At 42.2% G+C, this 25,286-nt stretch overlaps 1 protein-coding gene across 2 annotated transcripts in view; it reads left to right on the forward strand.

The window, feature by feature from the left end:
* The window catches only part of HPSE2 (heparanase 2 (inactive)), a 1,995,135-nt gene that overhangs the window by 1,722,504 nt on the left and 247,345 nt on the right, over positions 1 to 25,286 (forward strand). For both annotated transcript variants that reach the window (XM_085615005.1, XM_085615004.1), the window contains one exon: positions 10,332 to 10,446. In XM_085615005.1, the coding sequence (XP_085471131.1) occupies positions 10,332 to 10,446 (115 nt within the window). The remainder of the gene's footprint in view (positions 1 to 10,331; positions 10,447 to 25,286) is intronic.

Consider the following 25,286-nt stretch of genomic DNA (forward strand, 5'->3'; position numbering starts at 1 on the left):
GCACATCCTTGTGTGCCAGCCTCTGTAAAGGGTTAGCCACTAGGGAAAAGTTGGGTATCCACTGTCAGCATTAGCACACCATTCCCAAAAACATCCTGACTTCTCTTTGTGTAGTTCACAGATTCATTTTTAGAAGCACAGAAATTCTTTCTTGTGACACCTTTCTTCATCCCTTCTCAATGTGATGTCCCAGGTACAGGTCCTTCCTGTGACAATATTGTAACTTACTCGGGAACACTTTATGTTCATTCTCACGCAAGTGGTTAAGTAACACAATAGAGTCTTGTATACAGGCCTCTTGGGTATCCAACGCCTCTAACAAATTGTTAATGTATTGGACTAGGACAGAATTGTAGGGCATTACCAAAGACTCAAGATTCATCTTGAGAATTTGATTAAAGATCGGGGGCTCTCTGTATACCCTTGTGGGACTCAGCCCCATGACAAAATGCAGTTCTATAACCAGAAGTCGAAAAGGCACTGACTGTTCGCATGCAAGGGTATAGAGACATTCTGACACAAATCTACCACAGTGAACCACTCATCCTCACATGCAATTTCAAATAGTATCACACCTGAATTCAATACTACAGAACAGCAGGGGATAACAATGTCATTAATCCTCCTAAGGTCCATCCCTATCCAGTATTTACAGTTAGGTTTCTGCGGGCCCATAATGCGTGAGTACGATCAATTTCTCATTATCTCATTCAAAATACCTTGCTATATTTTTGACTCAATCACAAGGCTAACCCCAGCTATTGTGTCAGGTGTTCAATTACACTGAGGTGTTCTAGGGCACTCAGCATTGGATTTGGCACTTATTCGGACTGGCTTAATTCCTTTAATAAGGCCTATATCTTTTTCTGACAAGTCCCAGACTTCAGGCTTCACTGTATCTTTAAAATCTGGTAGTAGACCATCTATAGTCACCTATGGTTGCCAGTCTGAAATCAACATCTTCATCATAGCTCTAAAATTCCACACCCTTCAGCGTACAATAAATGGTGCTGTTTAATTTACACAGTAGACCACATCCCAAGAGATTTACGAGACCAAAGTCACACACCACAAACTGGTGGCTTTCTTCAAATTACCTAATTTTAACTGGAACTTCTTTGGTAACAGGGTTTGTAATTTTTATTAGCAACTCCTACCACTTGGATTCTTTCACTGTCAGGTGTAAGTTGGAACTTCTACTGTTCTAAGAGTGGAATGGGGAGCACTGGGGTCAATCAGGAATGATGCTGGTGGCAATTCACCTCACCCCCCATGAATGGACCACTCTGGTCTACCTCTAAGCCTGCACCAAGTACAGTGCCTCCCCCCACAGGCACCTGTAATTGTGACTTGTAAGAGCCATAGCCCTCTAATTAGTCAAACATAAGGAATAAAATCAAATCAGGTGTTTGTTAAGCATGACTTCTCAGGGTCTCAAGGTGCTGTGGGGTGTGGGGGGTTCACAGGTTCCAGTCCATCAAGGAGGGGGTCTGTCGAAGAGCCAGGTGTTGAGGTTTCTTGTGAAGATGGAGAGTGATGTTAACTGTCTGAGGTGGAGCGGAAGGTCGTTCCAGGCTCTGGCCGCGTGGAAGGAGAAGGAGCGGCCTCCCGATCTGGTATTTCTGGTGCGGGGGACCACGGCGTAGGAGAGCTGGGCTGATCGTAGGGTCCTTTGGGGTGCGTAGAATTTGAGTTAGCTATTCAGGTATGCTGGTTCGGTGTTGTGGAGGGCCTTGTGAGCGTGGGTTAGCATCTTGAAGGTGACTCTAGCTTCGATAGGGAGCCAGTGGAGTGTGTGCAGGTGCTGGGAGATGTTGCAGTGTCTTGGCAGGTTAAGGACCAGTCTTGTGGCAGCGTTTTGGATGTTCTGTAGCTTGCAGTGAGGTTTTTGTTTATTACGGCATAGAGTGTGTTGCCGTAGTCGAGCCTGCTGGTGACCAGGGCGTGAGTGACGGTCTTTCTGTGTTCGAGGGGGATCCATTTGAAGGTCATACATAGGAGGCGGAGGGTGTGGAAGCAGGAGGACGAGATGGAGTTGACAACTGCTGGAATGGGTTTTGATTCTGGGACGAGTTCTGATTCAATTTTGGAACCTGGTTAGTATTAAACCTAGGACCATTAATATTTCGCTGAGGCACGGGGTTTGGGGAACTTGCATCACTAGTACTTGTGACATGTTAGGACCGTGAATGCATTGGCACATTCTGTAGCTAAGTTGATTTACTAATTTGAGTCTGCACAAAACCCAAATTCTGAACTTGATTTTCACTTGTTTACCTGTTTGAATTCAACCATCACTCATGCTTTCAATGCCAAAACTTGTTATAATAATGACAAGGATTATGTCTCTTTAATGTCGCAATATCAATTACAGTATTTGGGTTAACCAAAACACCACGACATCTACCCTGTGGAACACCGTTTCCACCTTGCATCATAGGTCCTCCTTTTGGGCACGCAACCCCTTGAGTTCTGCCAACCTTCTCTACATATAGCTGATTGTGACCTCCTATTTATGCTGCCTTCATCTGAGACAACATCAACTTATTTTTTCATTTGCTTCTGTTTCATATCCAATTCATCACTGCAATACCTATAGTACCTCAATATTTCATCAATAGACTTGTTTTGTCAGCAAATCAAAGGCTGCTGGATCATCATACTAATCGTAGGCTGCAGTCCCATCACAGACCTAGACACAAACCTTCCCATTGCGGTTCTCCATCAGCTGTGTTGTTTAAACGCTTGCAACAACCTTCAATGGTAAGCATGCACAGTCTCCTTAGGTTCCTGTGTGGTTCTGTTTAACTGTACCCAATCAATATCCTTTGCGGGCACTTTCTCTTCCAGAAACCTAATCACCTGTTGATACTTTTGTATTACCTCAGACGATGATGCATGAGATTGTAGATTCTGGTGAGGCTCCTTTTCTGACCCCTGACTAGCCACCTTACATTTGGTCCATAGATCGCTCAGTACCACAATGTCGAAAAAGGTATACAAGTCAACCCACAATGCCTGCAAGATTTTACCAAACCTTTCAACTTGATTGTACCACTGAACGGGATTCTCTCTTAACTTTGGGAAATCATCCATAAATGATGCAATATCTCTCCTACTTCAACATACATGTAAATAACCTCCACCTGGCGCCTACCTCAGTGGGAAATTATATGTCCCTTTTCATCTGGGGGAATAGGGGGTAGTTATCCCTCTTTCCCTGGGGTAGGTACCACCTTTGATTTCTTCTGGTCTTTCTTTTTGGCTCGTCTGCCTTACCGCTTGTCCAACTCACTCCACTTCCATATACTGGCAATACGTTCCCTGATCTGCAGCTTCATCTGAGACTCTCATACTCATTATGGCATCATCATCAAAACACATGCGGTAACTCCTTTGTTAGTACCTAATCTTGTTGAGGTCTATGTCATACACTAGGGCTAACTCTTAAAGTTTTCCATGGGCTTGGCCTGCACGTCGCGTAATGTCTTTTCAAATATACATGAGTTGATTCTCTTGATAAGTGTCCATGCAGGAAAAATTAAGATTTCCTGAAATTAATTTGTTTAATTCCAGCCTTATCCTAACTACATCTATGGGTCTTTCTTTCTCTGAGAGTTGGATTCCCCACTCGGTTCCGAAAATGCACAGTCTCTAGGAGACCCATTAAAGAATCAAACCAAATTTTTTAGTTCCTGTGAACTAGAACCATTTTGGGATCTGGGTGTTTTAAACATCATTATACAGTAGAGCTGTCTTAGTCTGGACTAAAGAAGGTTTTAAGGGAGCTACCATCCAAAATACATTTACATTTCTGTGAAGTTAATATAACTCCACAATGAAGACTAAGAATCAGTTAATTCAGCCATAAAGGTAAATTTTAGGAACGTTAATCCAGCCAGTATATATGAAAAGCAGGAACTGATTTAAAAGATATTGTTGCACAGCCTGGAGAACAGATTGTGGCAGTAATTTAAGTGGGAAAAAATTAGATACAAGATTGTAACAGCCACAACTCAAAGGATTAACACATTCAGGTGTTCCATAAAGAAACATTTGCTTTCTAGTCTAACCATGTGCTGGGACAAGAACTCTCTAGAGGGGATTCCTAAAGGGGTGCATAGAAGGTGTCAGCATAAGTTTGAGCTTCAGTTGAAGTTCGAAGAAATGCGAAGATTGCTCTGCATAAAGCTTTACATTCAGAGAAGACATCTGTTGCCTCTCGAAGTCAGGATTAGGTCTTCCCAACTTGCTATAAAACACAAATTAAAAGTACAACTAACAGTTGCCAGAACATCCATATCTCATTCCCACCACTGATAGCCAATCCCATAACTGCATTTGAGGGGAATCAACATCTTGCCTAATTTCCCTTCTCCACAGAAATAGATTTAAATCTGTTTTCCTTGAATGTTGCTTCCTCCTGGTACACCCTGAACAGGAGGCTTTCTCCCACCATCATGGCTCCACATCCATTGCCAACTTTCTTCTCCCAGGCCTCACTATCAGAAATCTAATACGAGAAAGACAATAATACACCTGCAGAGGAGAAAAAAACAGCATACTAGCAGTGTTAAAGCAAACATTTCAGTTAAGGCCCAATTTCAAGCTAAGCTTACTCGAGAATCAAAATGGATGCCTGTTACAGTATTATAAAGCAGTGAAAAGCAAACAATCATTATCAAACATGAATATGTAGTGAATATGATTACATCGGTCTCTTAATCAACCTAATAAACGTATGTGTGAACTCTTAGTGATTTAAATGGTTACATACTATTCATCTATTTAGATGTACCGCACATGTTAATGAAGATAAACAACACGATGAATAAAAATGTTGTATATAAGCGGATAAATGTAGATACATGACACTTACAGGGTGGAGCCTAAAATTATGCTGCTTCACTTGGAAACTGCTGTTCAGATATTCAAACAATTTATTCAAATTTCTGGCCTTTGAATAAATAGATCCAAATAATTTCTGTTCCCGTTATTAAATTAAATTTATTGGGACTCCGTTTAGGCACAGGAGGGGTATACAGTCAGCTCCGGACACTATTAAATACCTGAGTTTCACATTATGCAGGGATCCAAATGATGTCATGGGTGGTAATTATAGATGCTCCTCAACTGCACTATGTAGATTATTGAAGTTCAGGTACCCTCTCCTGATGTCAGTACTGGAGTAATGGGTCAGTTAGCCGTAACCAAAATGGTGATTCTTCCAAGACTTCTATGTTATTTCACACCATACCCATGCTACTTCCCAACAAATTCTTCAACAAATTGAATACATTGATAACAGATATTTTTTGGGCAATAATAGGAGGGTGGCAAATACAAGAGCATGCTCCTAATGTCGGAGTAGAGGCTTGGAGTGCCAGATCTAAACCCTAGTACCTGGCAGTGCAACTGCAATGGATAGTCAAATGAATGGTGGATCCCAACACCCCCTGAGGCCATATCTATTAATAAACACTGCGATGGACTACAATGGTTGCAGCTATCTGGGGTAAACACATCAAAGTGTGGAATTTTTGTGAACTAATCTATATTGTGAGGGTTTGTTAGTCTATGCATTGCAGGAAGATGGAAATGAAAACATTGTATATGCCTAAACTCCTGCTTTGGAGTGTTGGACGGCTGGAAGGATTAGAGCAGGCAATGAGGAAAACAATCTGAAATGCTGTTGGAATCACCAAAATAGAGGAATTATTTGGAGCTGAAATTTTGAAGTTGTTTGAGAAGTTAAGAAGGAAATAAGATCTACCGGCAGACCAGCTTATCTGTTCTAATAGAATTGTTCATGCGATACATCGGATATGGCAGGGCGGGAATGATAATTCCCCATTGATGAGGCACAGAAGAAACTATTTACTACAGGATCTGGACACAAAGCAGTGACTTAGAAGGACCATTACACTGGAAATTAAAGTAAATATAGAAAACTCCAAACTTAAACGGGAAACATTTAGGCTAGCCGATAGATTCAGGTATATATAGTTCAGTTATTTGTGCCAAACTTTTCTAAATATTAAGAAGCTACACCACATTGACTTTCATATACACAGTACCAGCACCATATGTGGGGAAGAGAATGTTTATTACTTGCATGTGGTGCCCGACTATTGGAAGGCTATGTTAAGAACAATACTTTGATCTGACTGGTAGCAACTGTCTATATTACCCTGTGATGTAATTATTAGGAAACACGCCAAGCCCCAGCAAAGCTAAAGTAGAATATAAATGCTCTAGTGCTCAATAACTGGGTGAAAAAGTAGAGAATAATGGGTATATGAGAACGATAATTATTGTATTGAAACACTAAAAGAGGTTGAAGTAGAGAGAGACAGAATATGTATATATGTATATACATTATGTTGATTCACAGGTAATTTTTTTATTGAATTCTGTATTGCTTAACAATTATCAGGCTGAAATTATATGGCCAGAATAAAGCAATGCACTGGTTGTAAAATGTTAATAAAACATTTGGAAAAGTGTGGATACAGGAGGGCTATGGTAGTGTCCAGTCTACAGTAGACCTGGGTGGCGAACTGTGCTCTGTTCACGGAGTTTGCGGAGTTTTCTGCACTAAATGCTCTGCAGGGCATGCGGAGTTCCAAAAAACTCCAGTCCGCGGAGCGGGGTTTTTTCCTTGCTTGCCACTGTCAAGATGGCAAGCCTAAGTGAGAAAAATCCAACTCCCAGTGAGATTTCTCATTGCGGGTGGTCTTATTTCTCAACGTGGGAGGTCGTGGATGGTCAGGGCCGCTCACATTGAGAAACCATCTGTTCACGTTGAGAAAGCTGCCACTCTGTAGAAAATCCACTCAAACGGCAAGAAAAGAAGCAGCGTCCTCTTGCTTCTTTACAGAAGCGCGGTACAAACACCCGGCGCTGACAATCAATGCGAACGGCATGACCAAACGCACTTCACCGCTTGCTGAGTTTTTTCACGTTGAACCCCGCCCAGGCCTAGTCTACAGTAATGCAAGCCTCGGCTTCAGGATGTAAATAAAAGTGGTGATGTGCTGGAATTGTGTGATGGTTGTGTTTTATGTGGGAGTGAGGTGCATGATGTGGTATTTAGTGTGATTGTGCAGTACAAAATGTTGTAGATTATATTGTTGTATAATATGTTGTGATTTTGTGTGATGATGTCCAGTTGGTGGGCATATGGTAGTGTGATGAGAGTGCAGGGTTGGTGGAGAGAGAGGTGTGCATGGCGATAGATTGTTGATGTGATAGAGTGAGTAATGGAAAAGGCGTATACAGATGTTGGTTAGCAGATTATGCAAGGGAGAGTGTGATGGAAGATGGGTCTGGAAAGTGGGGTGTTGAGTAGAACATTGAAGGATGGGAGGAGAAAGTCTATGTCTGCAAAGGGCATTTTAGGATTGAGTTGGAAGGTGTGGAATAAGCCCAGTAAAGCAAAAGTGGTGAGGTAGAAGAGGGCACTGAGTGATGTAGCCAAGTGGTACATAGGACTGTGAATTGAGAGGTAGGCTTTAAGAGGCCAGGGACAGTTTTAATCTGGAAAGTTGACAATTAGTGGGTCGGTAGCAAGGAGGAAGTATTGAGATAGAGAAGATGAAAGTCGGTCAAACATCACATATTAAAGTACAGATCAGTAACTGTGAATAACAGATGTTTTTCACTGAGGGTTTCTGAGTGACATCAAACAGACCACGAGAGCTTTGCTCTCATTGTCTATGATGTCACTCAAAACCCCAAAGATTTGGAAATGTGTGCAAATACTGTTTGTGAATACTGGAATAAGTTGCGCACCATCCATCATGAGCACAATATTATGTCAGGGAGCCTGATCCAGTGATCTTATTGGTACCCCTATCTTCCTGCTGCTGAGAAATGATGCCAGCCTTTACACTTTTTGGAACCCAATTCACAGCAGTGTTTATAATGCCTTTTCAGTCTTCCATCACTTTTCAATATCCTTCACTTCATGAGGGTATGTGGCAACAGCATTTAGCTTGATGGAGATTTGAAGCAAAATATTGACCTGGCTTTCGGTGTTGGCTTGGGTCGCAGGTGACAAAATAGCCAATCCTCTGCCTTCATCACCTCCTTAGGTAGGACTGCCAACTCCTGATGTGAGAAGTTAGTTAGTTTGCCTTTGTGAACTGGAAAATGTGGCAGCTATGGTGGATTGAAGGCAGTGACAATGGTCCAATGAATGCTTAGTCAAGTCTTGCTGGTAGACAGATATGATTTGTAATCTCTGTTTTGAAAGCCTCACAGAGTGACCTCAATGATTACTCTGGTATCATATATGGCAGCGTGCCAGAGGAAAAGGATGTTCTTGCATGGAGGATTTTGTGCATCACTTAAATCACATGTGATTTAAGTGCATATTGTGATATAGTACAAAATACACCCACAGTTTCAGGCATGCAGTAATCCTGAAACTGTGTAATATGTTTTCCCTCATACAATTTAACTTCATTTTTTATGGGTACTGGCCAATGCTGCTGTCTGAATGCAATTTTTTGAGCAAGTACCCAGCCCTTTTCTCAAGGGTCCAACATGACAATGTTGATCAAACCTGGACTGAAACCCCAAATCAGGCCAGCACAAATGTTCAACCCAGCACTACACTGCAGGAGTCTAAGACTAACAAGGGCCATGTGGGTATCGATAACTGAAGGCAGCTCATCATGGTCTTAATGTTGTAACACACAACATTTAGCTGAACCCTTCACTAGAAATGTTTAGCCCATTTGGGCACTTGGGAGGTGACCCACCACATCCCTCCCCAATCACCTAGAGTCTAAGGTTGCAAGATACAAGCGCCATACTCTCAAATTGACAGACACAATAACACATGCACTACATATCTGATGGCCCGACTGTCCATGCCATATCCATGCACATGTTATGCTTTTGGAGCAATGATGTCTTCATGCTGTGTTGCAGAGGTTGGGTCTGAGATTGCTGACCTCCATTGTTCAGCCAACCACTGAATATCAGCATTCCAAAATCTGAAGCCACTTGAGGATTGGCTGTATTATAGTCATGTGTGTTTATTAATCACACTGTAAATGTGTGCTCAGGGATGCATCCACTTCACCTGCTGATCGGTCAGGTGGTCTATGTCCCTGGTGACCTGTGTGACGTGGGGCAGGACTGTCACGTCTCCTTACGCTTTATCTCCACCTCTGTGCAAATCTTTGATTTAACAGCTTTTGAAAATGTGTGTTGTCCCTTTATGCATGTCCACAAGCTGATGAAGGAATGAACCTGCCACCTAAAATTGAAATAAACAAACACGCGAGGCCTTATATTAAAATAATTCACAAAAGTTGGAGAAGTAACCCCTTAAACCTGCCAGGTTTCCCGTCACTTTCATGGAAATCTTTTGGAATATAATTTTTACATGCAGAAATATAGAAGCATATCATTTTGATTGCGCAAAAAAAACAAGCTAGTGCAAACGCACTTGAACCTTTTTTCTCCACTTCAAAAAATAATTATATTTATTCTCGTGGAGAAATCTATCCTCTGCACTCCATTCTTTTCGAAGAGTGTCTCGTACCCGGGTATTTTATTTTCTCCTTCAATTGATAGGAGTTAATCACCAACCATTTCTAGAGTGAGAGGCAGTCAGAAAATTAACAGTAAATAGTAATAAACTTCCATTTGTTGGCGTTCAAAAACTTCTAGTCCATTCATGCTGGGACCCTCCCTATGCAAACCTCAACATGATATATATTCACGGAGCAACCTAGGGGTGAGTAAAATATTTTTTAATTACAAAAGTGGTTTGGCACTTGTACAAATTACGATTTGTACGTTTATACGTGTAAGGCAGACTTGTAAGTGTAAATTGCTTAGTGAATTGTGTGCACTGTATTTTATCCATAAATGGAATTCATAGTGAAATCGATGTTAATGATCTTTACAGCCTTGTGCTTTTATAGTTATGTGTTGTTTTCGAGAGTCAGTGGGTGGCTGTTTATCAAGAGTTCAGTAAAGACACAGGCCCTGGCCCTGCCAAGAGAGAACCACCCTTTTGCTATGAAAAGCAAAAGGAGAAAAGGTGATTCGTTGACTAAGAGGTATATGCTGCCAGATTTCTTCAAAATAACATTAACTAAGCAATAAAGCAGGAGACTTGGCATCAGAAAATACGTTTTAAAAGCGCATACTGGTGGTTAAATTATATCACCGTTCACATCAAACTACTGCATAAATATCTCAAGGCAGAAACATCTGTTTGCATCTCTTTGCTCGTCCATCCAGTGTTTTATTTGTATCACTTGCGTGTATTATTGGAAGCACTTATAGATGCATTTTCCACTTTTTAGATGGCTGAACACGTTAGGAATGTCTGCAAATCAAGGAATAGACGTGGTTATTCGCCATTCGTTCTTTGACCATGGATATAATAACTTAGTGGACCAAAACCTTAACCCTTTACCGGTAAGTCATCTCAGAGCTTCAAATCCATGTTTGGTCTTTATACATTCCTATTCATGTGTCTCTCCCAGGATGTTGGGGCTCGATTTTGTTTCATTTTACCAAGACATTCCTTCAGAAAATCTCTCTTCTTTTGTTTCTCACCATGTTCAGTTGGAATCTGGGCTTCACAATAGAAGTAGTCCAGCGTGCACGGTTCAGATAGAATCCAGTTTTCTTTGCGGCCTATTAAAACTGTGTTTGAAAATGCATTTACCAGATTTGGTTCTCTAATATTAATAAGACACATTAGTTCATGTCAAAACATACAAGTTGGAAGCATATGAGCAGTTCTACTTGTAAAAATGAAGCCAACCTGAAATCCAGTAGTGTTTCTTCCAGTAGTGTGCCGATGCAACTTAAAGTGTCAGTTCACACATGCATGCTTAATAATGACACTGTGGTGGATAACAAGGACATAAATACTATTTTCTCACACGTGATGTCCATGTCACGGTTGACACCACTGAACTAGGGCAACTCTTCTTCACTCCAGAGTTCCTTCAGCTCAACCTTTGGCAATGCCTAGGAGGTAGTACACGTGTCTCAAGTCATTACAAGTGCACTGGGGACAGGTACGATTACATAGGTAATCATTACCGGTGGAATTTAAGTTTTTTGTGCGTTTTGAATTGAAACCACAACAGCTATGTTAATGGGAATTTGAGTTTAGCATTAGACAAGACCTTTTTTATTTTCTTTAAACTAGTACCCAGTGGCAGGCACCACTGGGTAGTTCTAGTTAGGTCAGCTGTTCCACAGGAAGCACTTGTTGTGTGTTGCTAATAACTTTATCCCCTTCTAACGAATCTCTGTGAAACTTTCCACAAAGGTGCTACATTTTGAATAGTTTGTGCCTGTAAGGTTTCAGGGTGATCCATCAGGTGTGTAGGGGGGAGGGCGAGAAAAAAGGGGGTTCCCAAAGCGCAAAATCCCCATGCATTTTCCAGAGGCTTTTTAAAGAAGGGCTACAGCAAACAACGCTTTACGGAATCACACTAAATTTGATAGGAAGCCCCGGGGACCCTATCGCCTGGTGCCGTACACTAGCTGTGTCCCGGGAGCCCACCCCAGGACACATTGGTTTCCCTGCTGCACTGGCACAGGCAGGGAAACCTGTGTCTGCTCCTGCCTGACCGGAGCATTTCTGAACCTCCCACCATGCTGGAGCAAACAAAAAGTCTGCTGCCAGCCGGTGGGAGCTTTGAAAATGCTCCCACAAACTGGTAGCAGGCTTTTGATCTGTTTGCCTATCAGCACTGATGCAGGCAGGAAAACAGATCAAGAGAGGGAGGGAGGGAGGAGCAGCAGAATTAACTGCTCACTGTGGGCGGAAGCAATGCTGTCATTGCAGCATGTGGAGAGCAGGCTGGGGCCACGGGGGGCTGGGCCTCCCTGCCCAGCCCCCAACAAGTGTTTGGCGAATGCCCTGGGTGGGCACCAGGGCATCCTCCTTTCATTAATGTGGGCTCCAGGGAATCGGGTCGCCGGGGCCAGAAAAAAACCCATCCCTTGGGGCTCAATGTGATCATTAGGAGGAGTAGGGCCGTGCGGCTCCTTTACCCTTTAAAAAACATATGTACAGCATGTTCCACGCATATTCAATATCAACATCACAATGAAATGCTAATTGAAATGATCACACTTTGTTTAAATAATAACATCTTCCTATTCAACAAACGGTTTTACAAACAAATCAAAGGCTGTGCAATCGGATTTTCCTTTTCACCTAATTATGCCAACTTAGTGATGGGTTGGTTTGAGCAAAAAATAGCATGGGCACCGAACAATGATTATTTCATGGAGAAATCAATTCTATGGCTCCGCTTCATAGATGATCTTTTCATCATATGGGATGGAACGGAAGCGGAATTTTCGGTGTACTTTAAAAAATTAAATTACAATGAGACAAAGTTGAAATTCACATATGACATCAGCTCTAGGGAATGTGGCGTTTTTGGATACTGGAATTTATGTGAAAGACAACATGCTGCACACAACTCTGTACCGCAAGAAAACAGCAACAAATGCAATCCTGCATGCGGATAGTTTCCATATGGCTAAACTAAAATGGAGCATCCCATATGGAGAGTTTCTAAGACTTAGGAGAAATTGCTCCTCAGACACGGAATTTACCAGACATAGTGAAGCAACACAGACACGATTCCAAAATAAAAGATACCCAAAGAAAATTCTTTAAAAAAGCCTGCAGAGAGTGAAGACGCAAAAACGCAAAGAACTTCTGGGTAGTTCAAACAAACGAAAAACAAAGGTATCTGAAACTCCCCAGAAAATTAGGCTGATAACAACATACAGCACAGAAGCAAATAGTCTAATGAAAATCATCAAGAAACACTGGGGAATTTTGCGATTGGATCCAGTACTGTCAGAAATTGTAGGAGATCATCCCAACATTACATACAGAAGAGCAACAAATATAGGGGACAAATTAACACACAGCCACTTTAGGGAAACTCAATCTCCCACATGTATGCAGGTGGAAGGCTTTTGGCCATGCAAGCGATGCAAGGCATGCCGCATTGCGATTCAACAAAGAGAAATTGACTGCAATAACGGAATGAAATGGAAAATAAAACAACATATCACCTGCAGAAGCAAATATGTTGTTTACATTGTGGAATGTCCCTGCAAGTTAAGATATATTGGTAGCACAACGTGTGAAGTTAAAAAGAGAATTCTAGAGCACATTTGAGCGACATAGAATAAAGATCGAGCCAATGCAATAGCTAAGCACATAGAGAAAACCCATAATAGCAAATGGGAGGATCTGAAATTCTATGCTATTGAACAAATACCCCATTCTGAAAGAGGTGGTAATCGAGAGAAACTCCTGAGACAAAAAGAGTCAAAACACATAATAACATTCAGAACACTCAATCTCAATGAGAGGACTCAACCAGGACGAGGAGCTTTATGTACACCTTTAACTAACTGAGGAATACATAAGATTAAAGGCCATGAAACAAAAACTAAACAAGCATTTGCAATGCAATAGGTCTCGCATTTGCGAGAGTTTTAGCTATCGGCATTGTAAATGATAATGCCTTTTATTTATCCGTTTTGAAAGCCAACACATAAATAAAAGGCGTTGTCATTTACAATGCCAATAGCTCAAACTCTCGTAAATGTGAGACTTATTGCATTGCAAATGCTTGCCTTTCTATTTATGTGAAGCGATCTGACACTGTAGCTGAAGGTCATGATAACACAAATAAATAAATATATAACAGCTAATATTTAAAAAACAGTCAGTACACAGGTTAGATAAAATGCAAAGTACCCTAACAAAAATCTTTTAAACACAGCATAAGCAGAACCAGTAACGCATCACTGAAATAAGCTAGCACACCATTTTGGAAGATATTTTACACAAATATAACTTACACACATGCACACAATAAAAGAAAATGCATACACAGCGCTGTCTAGGCTCGACCTAATGAATGCCTCCGTCTGTAATGCAACTGGTGCTCATGTAAAGCGCTCCGATACCTTCGCGTCGAGTTCGCGCTATATAAAGCTCTGGAAAAAAATACACATCACTGCCTTATGGGCCATCTCCCAGAGGAAAGTTTGAGGGTGGTACCTTTTAGGTCAAAGTCTCCAAGTAACTACTTAGAGTTCATCTAGGAGAACATTGGAGCTGATGCCCAAGTGGCTCATTGAAAAGGGGGTGGTGGGGCACCAAGAAGCGCCCAAAAGCTCAACTGTGAGAGCAGAAAAATCGATCCCTCCCTCGGTTTTACAGCGTTTTCCTGACAGCCGTGTATATGTTGCGGCTCTCGCGTGCATTCATCATCTTCCTGGAAGTCACATTCTCTCATAGTATAAATGTTCTAATCACCATATAGTACTCAGTCGATGGCTTAAATGTTCCTGTTCTCTCTAAAATGCGCACAGCATGAGATAAGGTGCATAGGCGCTCTTATAGGCAGCGCACTCTGGGGCAGATTTACAAGCCCCTTGCGCCACTTTTGCGTCACTTTTAACATGGGAAAAGTGACGCAAAAGTAGCGCAAGGGGCTTGTAAATCTGCCCCTATGTATTCTGATGGGTCTGTGCGAGACTCACACAGTTTAATTCTAAGCTCACTTTGGACGGTAATTTCTGCTTTCACGTTAACCTTCCAGCCGGAGACCTCCCCTGCTCATCCCCCAGGGGGAGGGAAAGTGAGCCGTGTCCTTCCTGTGCCGGACACCCCCCTCTGCACGACCCAACACCAAAGTAGCTCTGCCCTTGTGGGGGCGGTCATTAGCGCCAGAGCCATGTGCCCGATTCTGTAAGACTATTGATCTTTTCTGCTTCGGAATTAGAAAGTATGATGTGAACACTGAAGTGTGTGTTTAAACAAAAATGGAGAGGCTGATTGGAGGAAGTTTACACCACCAGCGCCCCTGCTGTATGCTGTATGTTAGTACACGGACAGCACGGAAGCCGTGCAACAAAAGTACCGGTGCCAAGCAACACCGAAGTTTCCATAATGAAGGTAATAGTTTATTAAATAAAACACACAACCAGCATGTTAGATAGGCATACTGGTGTTTTAAACAGAAAGAGAGTGCGGTGCTGAAAGAAAGAACGGCACCCGTGTACATCAAAACAATGTGCGTGGTTGCGTATGGCATAACTAGGTGGAGCCTGCCAGTTAAATAAGGAGCGAGGGGCGGGTGGTGGTGGGGGGTGACAACACCGGGGAATAATAATTAAAGCGGCCGTGCATATTAAACGTATGCACATGACGTCCGGTGAACCAAGCGCCATGGCAAAAAAACAATGAAGTAGTCCCTAAATTAAAAGATACAGCCCTGCAGCGTAACTTAACTGTAGTTGGTCGGTGCTGCTTCCTCCAAAAACGGAAGTGACGGATCAGATCGTCAGCCAACAACAAGCGAGATAAGAAGAGCTATGCCAGAGTTAACCAAGGGCAAGTGACAGGAGAAATCACCCTTGATATTGTATTTACTATAGGTCTTGCGACAGCGCATGCGCTGTCTAGGCTCGACCTAAAAAACGGGTACTGGAAAACAAAATATCCACAGATGAGGAATAAGCTCACTGGAGAGTCAAAAATAAATATAAACCTACAGAAAAGGTAAAATAAAATGAACTATATAAGGAAGAAGATAAAGAGAACAAAAAGAGACAACAACTGAACAGACAGGAAAAGAAATTTAAAATCAAAAAAGAAGAAAGAACATCTGTAGAATTGAATAGACTCCAAGTTAAAACAAAACTATGGCCATAGATGATCAAATCTTTAAAAGAAAAAAAAGAACTATGCCAGAGACAGCCAAAAGTGATCAATTAAGGTTGCAAATGGGAAAATACCAACCATTGGAACTTTAATAACTGCATTCCATAAAATGAAAAGACCTGAAAAAATACTCACTGGAGCGAGTATAAAATACAAGAACTTTTAATATTGTTACTGGCAAATTGAAAAATATTGTGTGATTTAAACAAAATGCTTTGATTAAGAAAAGTAATTGTTTGCCTCTAAGAAATCACCTGTTTTTAAATCACAGCACAATTGGGCACTATATACATTCTTTTGCACTTTTCACTTAAGACACTTCAATTAAACACCCAAACCACTGCAACCACAATGCACTGTGAAGTAAACAGGAAGTAATTGTGTGCAATCGAAATAAATGATACCTGTAGCGCCTGTAACTCCATCCCATGATTAAGGTCCGAGGAGTAGGACCGAAACACGTTGGGCATGGCAGCAGTCTTTTTATATCAATAAATTGCCATAAATTGGAATCCTGCATAAGTGGGATCCCTTTATGCTTCGGTGAAATTGTTGCCATTGTTACCGGCGTGGCCCTGCCGGAGGAAAATGCACCCCCCCCCCAAACAAGTGCACCGGCGTCCAACTTGGGCCGAACCTATATATATATATATATATATATATATATATATATATATATATATATATTATCTACTGGCGGTCGCCAGTAGATAGTTATAGTCAGGATCGTGTTTCCATAGGAAATCTGCAACATTCTATTTGGAATAACTTTGGCGCCGATTGACGAATCCTCGCGAAGTTTTCAAAATAGGTGGGGCGCTCCACTCCGCTCCTTCCCTGAAAGTCTCGGAGGGATTCGTCAAGCGGGGGCTGAGAAAAAGGGGGGGTCCCAAAACGCGTTTTCCCCATGCATTTTTCCATAGGACCTTTAGTCCAAGCTACAGCCCGTACGGATGAACAGAATTACTTGAATTTGGCAGAGAGGTAGTCCTCAGGTCAGGGATGTGCCTTTTGCAGGTCTGGTGTAAATCTGTTCAGTATTTCCTGAGAAAATAGCATTTAAAAGCATATATATATCTATAAGCGCGCACCGTGCGCGTACGGTAAAACTTACCGTACGCGCACGCTGCCGTGCGCGAGCGCGATTCTGATTGGTTGTTAGATCTGAGTAAACATTAGAATCGGTCGAAACCAGGAAGTGTCGGCCGCCATTTTGTCTCTCGCAGTCTGAGGGGGTGAAAAACAAAGGTGGAGAACGTGAAAAGGGGGCAGGGTGGACAGTTCCTGACCCCCTAGCCTTAGTCAGGGGGTCCCAGAAGGACCCCCAAGGGCCAAAATTTCCTTTAATTTTTTTGCGAAAAATCGCGGAGTACGCGTAGCGTCCGTGTACGGTAGAAACGGAAAAATTCAGCGAACTGCGTAACAGCGCGCGCACGGTGCGCGAAGCACACCGTGCGCGTACGGTACGCGCACGGTGAAAAACCTTAAAAAATAAAATAAAATAAATACATAACTTAGCATTTAAAAAACCGTACAAATTCACTGAAATAACCATAGGTTTCACACACGTTATAGTTAGGAATTAGCATTTAAAAAACCTTGCAAATTCACTTAAAAAACCATAGGTTTCACACATGTTGTAGTTAGCTGGACATTTCACTCGTGAAAAACCATTGAAATTCCCCCGTTATAGTTAGTGCAGGCAACTATAACTCACGCGACCGCAATCCTCTGCTGATGACGTCAGATATTACATCACTGATGACATATGTGTCTTTCCGAAAAAAAAATATTTGTAATATATGTATAGCTAAAAATTAATGGAAGAAGACATGGGTAAATAAGTGTCTAAATACAGTGATGTAATATCTGACGTCATCAGCAGAGGATTGCGGTCGCGTGAGTTATAGTTGCCTGCACTAACTATAACGGGGGAATTTAAATGGTTTTTCACGAGTGAAATGTCCAGCTAACTACAGCATGTGTGAAACCTATGATTTTTTAAGTGAATTTGCAAGGTTTTTTAAATGCTAATTCCTAACTATAACGTGTGTGAAACCTATGGTTTTTCAGTGAATATATATATAGTTAGGACTGAGTTCCCATAGGAAATCTGAAAATTCTATTTTGAATAACTTTGGCGCCGGTTGACTTATCTTCGTGAAATTTTCAAAACTAATGGGGGGCTCCGCTCAGCTCCTACCCTGAAAGACTCGGGGTGATTCGTCAAGCGGGGGGCTGAGAAAAAGGGGGGGTCCCAAAACACGTTTTCCCCATGCATTTTCCCATAGGACCTTTAGTCGAAGGCACAGCCCGAACGACGGCCGAACAGAATTACTTGAAATTTGGCAAAGAGGTAGTCCTCAGGTCAGGCATGTGCCTTTTGCTTAAATGGTGTAAATCCGTTCAGTAGTTCCTGAGAAAATCAAAAGTAAAATCACATATATATCTGGCCGGAGCCTAACCACACATCTCATCGTGAGATCTGATTGGCTGTCAGCACTTCATCCAAGAAGTGTTGGCAGCCATCTTGGGACCAATATACATGATAGCACCTCATTAAAAAGCATTGCAGTTAATAGAAGGTTTTAAGACTTTAGTTACATTATAAATCATTTGTTGATGGTACCATACTCATTTTAGGAATTGTGGTGTGTTCTAAGGTGATTTTACCATGTGAAAAAGCCTTCTGCTGTGATATCATGAATCATGTTTGAGAGAAAACTATTTTCTCATGCTTTTCTCACAGAGGTTTGGAAGGTGATCTTTAAGCTAACTGAGAGCATATTTTCTGTAATTCACATTATCTTTCTCAGTCATGTGAGAATGAAGTCTGACATTCTCAGTAAAACATGTACATCCAACAAGGGCAGAGACTGTCAGTTGATTCCTTTGTGTTCTAATGCAGCTTCCCAGAGTGTTCTAAAGAACAACTAGAGCGCTAACAGTCCTACTTATGACAAACGTATGGCACACCTGAAGCCATCTTGGTTGGAATAAAGTGGTAATTCTTAAAACATTTAATTTAAAAAGGAACAAAATGAGGGGGTTCATTTTGCCATAGAAAGTATGATTAGTGCTGCAGAAAGAAAAATTAGGGCACATTTTGAGTGACTTCTCAAATCCTCTTCTATTTCATTAAAAAACTTCTGACATGCAGACTGAAACATGCGCTTTCAATACCAGCAGCAGACTTCCCTGGTGAGCAGTAGCTTTACTACAGTGATCTAATAAGCAACTAGAGTGCTAACATTCTGAATTTATGACAAATGTGTGACACATCTGAATGCCTTCTGGATGGAATCAGAGTAAAAAACTGAAAGTATTTCCTACTGAGGAGACTGTAGTAAATGAGGAAATTAGGAAACATCATAACAAATAAGTCTCCCAAAATGGCCACCAGAGACAAAAGAGCCCAAGTGTAGCCCAAATATCACCCAGATGTATCCCAAGTATAGCCCAATGACAGAATGTCCCAGAGTGTTCTAACGAACAACTAGAGTGCTAACAGTCTTACTTATGACAAAAGTATGGCACACCTGAAGCCATCTTGAATGGAATAAAGTGGTAACACTTAAAACATTTAATTTACAAAGGAACACAATGAGGGGATTCATTTTGCCATAGAAATTATGATTAGTGCTGCAGAAAGAAAAATTAGGGCACATTTTGACTTCTCAAATCCTCTTCTATGTCATAAAAAAATTCTGACATGCAGACTGAAACATGCACTTTGAATACCAGCAGCAGACTTCCCTGGTCAGCAGTAGCTTTACTACAGTGATCTAATGAGCAACTAGAGTGCTAACATTCAGAATTTATGGCAAATGTGTTACACATCTGAATGCCTTCTTGATGGAACCAAGTAAAAAACTGAAAGTATTTCCTACTGAGGAGACTGCAGTAAATGAGGAAATTAGGAAACTTCATAACAAATAAATCTCCCAAGATGGCCACCAGAGACAAAAGAGCCCAAATGTAGCCCAAATATCACCCAGATGTAGCCCAAGTATAGCTCAATGACAGAATGTCCCAGAGTGTTCTAACGAACAACTAGAGCGCTAACAGTCTTACTTATGACAAAAGTATGGCACACCTGAAGCAATCTTGATTGGAATAAAGTGGTAACACTTAAAACATTTAATTTACAAAGGAACAAAATGAGGGGGTTCATTTTGCCATAGAAATTATGATTAGTTCTGCAGAAAGAAAAATTAGGGCACATTTTGACTTCTCAAATCCTCTTCTATTTCATAAACAAATTCTGACATGCAGACTGAAACATGCACTTTGAATACCAGCAGCAGACTTCCCTGGTGAGCAGTAGTTTTACTACAGTGATCTAATGAGCAACTAGAGTGCTAATATTCAGAATTTATGGCAAATGTGTGACACACCTGAATGCTTTCTTGATGGAACCAAAATAAAAAAACTGAAAGTATTCCCACTGAGGAGACTGCAGTAAATTAGGAAACTTCATAACAAATAAATCTCCCAAGATGGCCACCAGAGACAAAAGTGCCCAAATGTAGCCCAAATATCACCCAGATGTAGCCCAAGTATAGCCTAATGACAGAATGTCCCAGAGTGTTCTTAAGAACAACTAGAGTGCTTACTGTCTTACTTATGACAAAAGTATGGCACACCTGAAGCCATCTTGATTGGAATAAACTGGTAACACTTAAAACATTTAATTTAAAAAGGAACACAATGAGGGGGTTCATTTTGCCAAAGAAATTATGATTAGTGCTGAAGAAAGAAAAATTAGGGCACATTTTGAGTGACTTCTCAAATCCTCTTCTATTTCATTAAAAAATTCTGATATGCAGACTGAAACATGCACTTTTAATACCAGCAGCAGACTTCCGTGGTGAGCAGTAGCTTTACTACAGTGATCTAATGAGCAACTAGAGTGCTAACATTCAGAATTTATGGCAAATGTGTGACATATCTGAATACCTTCTTCATGGGATCAAAGTAAAAAACTGAAAGCATTTCCTACTGAGGGGACTGCAGTAAATGAGGAAATTAGGAAACTTCATAACAAATAAATCTCCCAAGATGGCCACCAGACACAAAAGAGCCTAAATGCAGCACAAATATCACCCAGATGTAGCCCACATGTAGCTCAATGACAGAAGTGTGCAAAACACTTATTTTTTTGTGTATTTGCAGTTTTATATAGTGCAGACTTGTCAGGTATTGGAATGCTTTACATGAGCATTGGTTACATCACACAAGATCAAATTCATTTTGGTTGTAGACATGGGGAGATTAAGTGATTTGACCACAATCACAGAATGTTGAGCTGAAGCAGAAACTCCAACCTGGTTCCCCAGTTGCAAAGTCTGCAGCTCGGGAAGTAACACCACATCCTCTCACCAAGGTGCAACATTTAATCAAGTGGTCAACTGGATAAAAAAACGTAAAGATTACAAATAATTTAAAAGTTCTTTGTCGCTATTTGAAAACTCAGAAAATATGTCCTCATTTTAGTTTTTTAGAGCACTAACCATAATTTTGATGCAAATAAGACCCTCTCATATATGTAATTTCTAAAGGAAATACTCTAGATATTACAGTTTTGATTACATCAAGATGACGTCAGGCGTTCCACACTTTTGTAATAAATATAGAATGTTAGCAATCTAGTTGTTCATTGGGATACTGATGAGAGGCAGAGGCCAGGGGCACTGGCTCTGAAAATTGAAGGCAGGTAGGAGAGTGCAGAGGCAACAATTTGACCACACTGGGCAGGCAGGAAGGGCAGTGGCAGCACAACAGACTATGGAGGGCAGTGGAAAGGGGGCAGGGGCAACAAACCAACAATACAGGACTGGCAAGAGAGGCTGTGGCAATTTAATAGACCATTGTGGGCAGAAGGAAGAGGCAGTGGTAGTACAACCATACATGCCAACAGACCCGTTTCAGCCAGGAAACGTCCAATGTTTTTAAGCTCAAATGGGCTTTATTTGATCTGTCTCCTGTCTACAATCTCCTCTTTTTCAATGTGACTCAAAGGGGAAAATCAATACCCCAGTTTTTTTTCAAAATCTCCCTCTTACCAAGTTCAAAATGTTCGCAAGTATGGTACATTGAATCATGGTAGGCAGGAGGAATTGGGGTAAGGACATGGACTCGGATAACAGAGGACAGGAGGGACATGGAGCGGTGCACCAAACTGACCCTACAGGGCAGGCATCAGGGTTTGCAGCAGCACAATACACCACACAGCGCATGCGGGGCGGGAGTGCAGCACAACAATCCATAGAAAGCAATAGGGAGGGGACAGGACCATGCACATGGACAACAGAGAACAGATGGGAAAGAGGCAATGGTAGCTAGCTGACCATAATGGACAGACAGTAGAGAAAGCTGCAGCATAACAGACCATAAAGGGCAGGAGGGACGGATCAGGGGCATTACAATGGAACAGACAAGCCAGGAGGGAGGGAATAGGGGGTCTGCACATGGAAACAGAGGGCTGGAGGCAAGGTGGCAGGGCAGGAGCAGCAAGATGACCATGGAGGTCAGGCAGGATGGGCACTAGAAACAAGACACACCATGGAGAGCAACAATGAGACTATGGTGGCATACACACAGACCATGGAGGTAAGGTGGGAGGGGGTCAGGGGCAGCTAGCTGACCACACAGGGAAGGTGGGAGGGGCCATGGCAGCACAGAAGACCATGCATGGCAAGCGGGAGGGTTAGTGGCAGCACAATGGCTATGATTGGCAAGAAGGAGGGTGCAGGGGCATGCACAAAGGACCATGGAGGATAGAAGGGAGGGTCAGGACCTGGGCACAGACAAGAGAGTTCAGGGGAAGGGGCCTCACAACAGACCGCGCGGGGCAGGCAGGAGGAGCAGTTGCAGCACAACAGATCAGGGAGGGCAGAAGGGTGTGGCAGTAAAATGGACCATGGAGGACAGGAGGAAGGGGATAGGGGCATGGCATGTGGACAGGCAGGGTGGAGGTGGCAGGGACAGGTTACAGTCATCTGACAATGCTAGGCAGGTGGGAGGGGAGTGGCAGCTCAACAGAACACTCAGAGTAGATAGGAGTGGCAGGTCCATGGAACATAGCGGGCAAAAAGGATGGAGCAGGGGCATGCACAAAGACATCGGGGGGCAGGGGGAAGGAGAATAGGGGCAGCAAGCTAAGCACAGAGGCTAAGCAGGAGGTCAATGATGGGCCATAGAATTGGGCAATGGAGGGCAGGAGGAGTGGACTGGTACATCATGCTAAATGGAGGGCAGTGGCAGCACATCAGACCATGCATGGCAGGAGGGAGGAGGCTAGACCATGGATTCAGACAACAGAGGATAGGGAGGAGGTGGATGGGGCAGCAAGCTGTTCAGAAAAGGTGGGCATTAGGAACTTTATTCTTTTTAAAACGTGTGTCTGTGCGAACTACTTAAAATATGAACAAGTATGCAGCATAATCTCACTTTTATTCAGGAAGAAGAGGACGTTTGTGACTGTGACTCCGGGCTCACTTGGCAAAAACACCCCCTGACCCTCCACCCCCATCGCAAAATGTAATGCCTGTGAAAAGGGTAGGTGGACGCAGTGTTATATATAGAACATAGTCCTGAGAGCACGATTGAAAATGAAAACTAGATGTAGTATATGGTATAAACTATGCACCAAAAAGTGTGATATAAGATGAACCGGGCGTGAAATATAATATGCAATACATTGTGCACAATGACAGATTCATTGGAGAGCGCGAGATAGCACAGGCACTAGCGCGTGCTATGCGATATGCGCCTTGGAGTGTAATATGCACAGGGCAGTGTTGTGTAACATAACTAGTCTCTAAAGTTGTAATATAAAATATGTGCTGGGGAGTGTAACGTTGCATATGCACTGTGACAAAGATATGGATCCCAGATTGTAATATGTATGGCATAGCGCTGTGCGTTATAACATACACATCGAGGAAGACACGTGGGGCAATACAACCCGTGCGAAGGCAAGTGTGGAATGACATATTCATGGGGTGGTGTTACAGTGCACATGGGCTAGAGAGTGTCATAGCATACGCACTAGCTGGTGGAATACAACACAGATGTGTGAGGCAATCGGCGGGCACTGGTGGGTGTAACACAGCATTGGGCTCAGCCAGGAGCACGCTGTGACTCTCAAGTGAGGTTCGTCTCCTTTCCAGAGAGTAAAATAAAAAGTATTGCACATCCTGCGGTGGATGTGTTTTTTATTAACCGTGAGGGGGGTTTCTTGCATAGTATGGTCGAATTTTTGTCGAATCCCCTTTGAATGGCTTGGTGTGCGTGTATATTAAATGTGCCCGTCAATAGCTACCCATGTTTGTATAAATAAACGACAAGGGTGTCTACTTGGAGAGTACCCACCAGCGGGGGTGCCGGAATTTGGCATGGTAGGGCGTCAGACACGTCAGAGCTTCACTAGCGGTGTAAATACATTCCATGTGGATTCATTCTATGCATAGTCGCCTTTTAATGAATATCACGCATATCGTCATGTTGATAGGTACATACGGTTTGTCCAGCATGTCCTAGGTGTTTCTATAAATATATATATTTTTAAAATAATAAAAAACAAAGGCCGGCCCCGTGGGATGGGGTCCCCGGAGCCATAAGTGACCTGAGGAGGGGGGCAACGCAGTCCCCTCCTAAAGAATTTAAATTAAAAAAAGGCCATGACCCGGGGGTTGGGGTCCCCGGGGCCGATTAAGGCCTTGGGAGGGCCAAATTAATTCAACAAAAAAAATTAGGGTGCAGTCCCTGGGGGATGGGGTCCCCAGGGCCAGTAAATTAGAAAAAGAATGGGGGCCACACAGTCCTCCTTCTTAAAAAAATAAAATAAATAAAAGACATGTATGTAGGTGTTTTCACTGTATTCTGAGTGTCTTTTAACATAGCACTGGCTCTAGGACTGGTTAGTCAGACTCAGTTACCACCAGTATCCGTCTGAAAAAGTTGAGGGTACAGGATGATTTTGCAACAAGGCTTCTTTCTGCTCTTCTGTTTGTTCTTTCTGCACGTTATCCTTCTTCCTGCACTTTTCTTCGTCTTTGAGGACTTCTGTAGCTACTTTCTGCATTCCTTTTTTTTCTTTCTGTGCGTTTTCTACTTTCTTCACATGTCCTATCTCTGTAGGCATAGTTAGAAATTAGCATTTAAAAAACCTTTGAAATTCACTGAAAAAAACATAGGTTTCAGGCACGTTATAGTTCGGAATTAGCATTTAAAAAACCTTGAAAATTCACTGAAAAAACCATAGGTTTCAGGGGCCTTATAGTTAGCTGGACTTTTCACTCGTACAAAACCATTGAAATTCCCCCGTTATAGTTAGTTCAGCTAACTATAACTCGCGCGCCCGCAATGCACTGCTGATGACGTCACATATTACATCACTCATGACATGGTCAGTGACATCACTCATGACATCACTGATGACATCTCAAATGACATCACTAATGACATCACTGATGACATCATCCTTGTGATAGAGTGGCAGACCTCCTCTTCCCCTAATATACCC

The sequence above is a fragment of the Triturus cristatus genome, chromosome 1_2 (assembly GCF_964204655.1).
Source record: "Triturus cristatus chromosome 1_2, aTriCri1.1, whole genome shotgun sequence".
Taxonomy (NCBI): domain Eukaryota; kingdom Metazoa; phylum Chordata; class Amphibia; order Caudata; family Salamandridae; genus Triturus; species Triturus cristatus.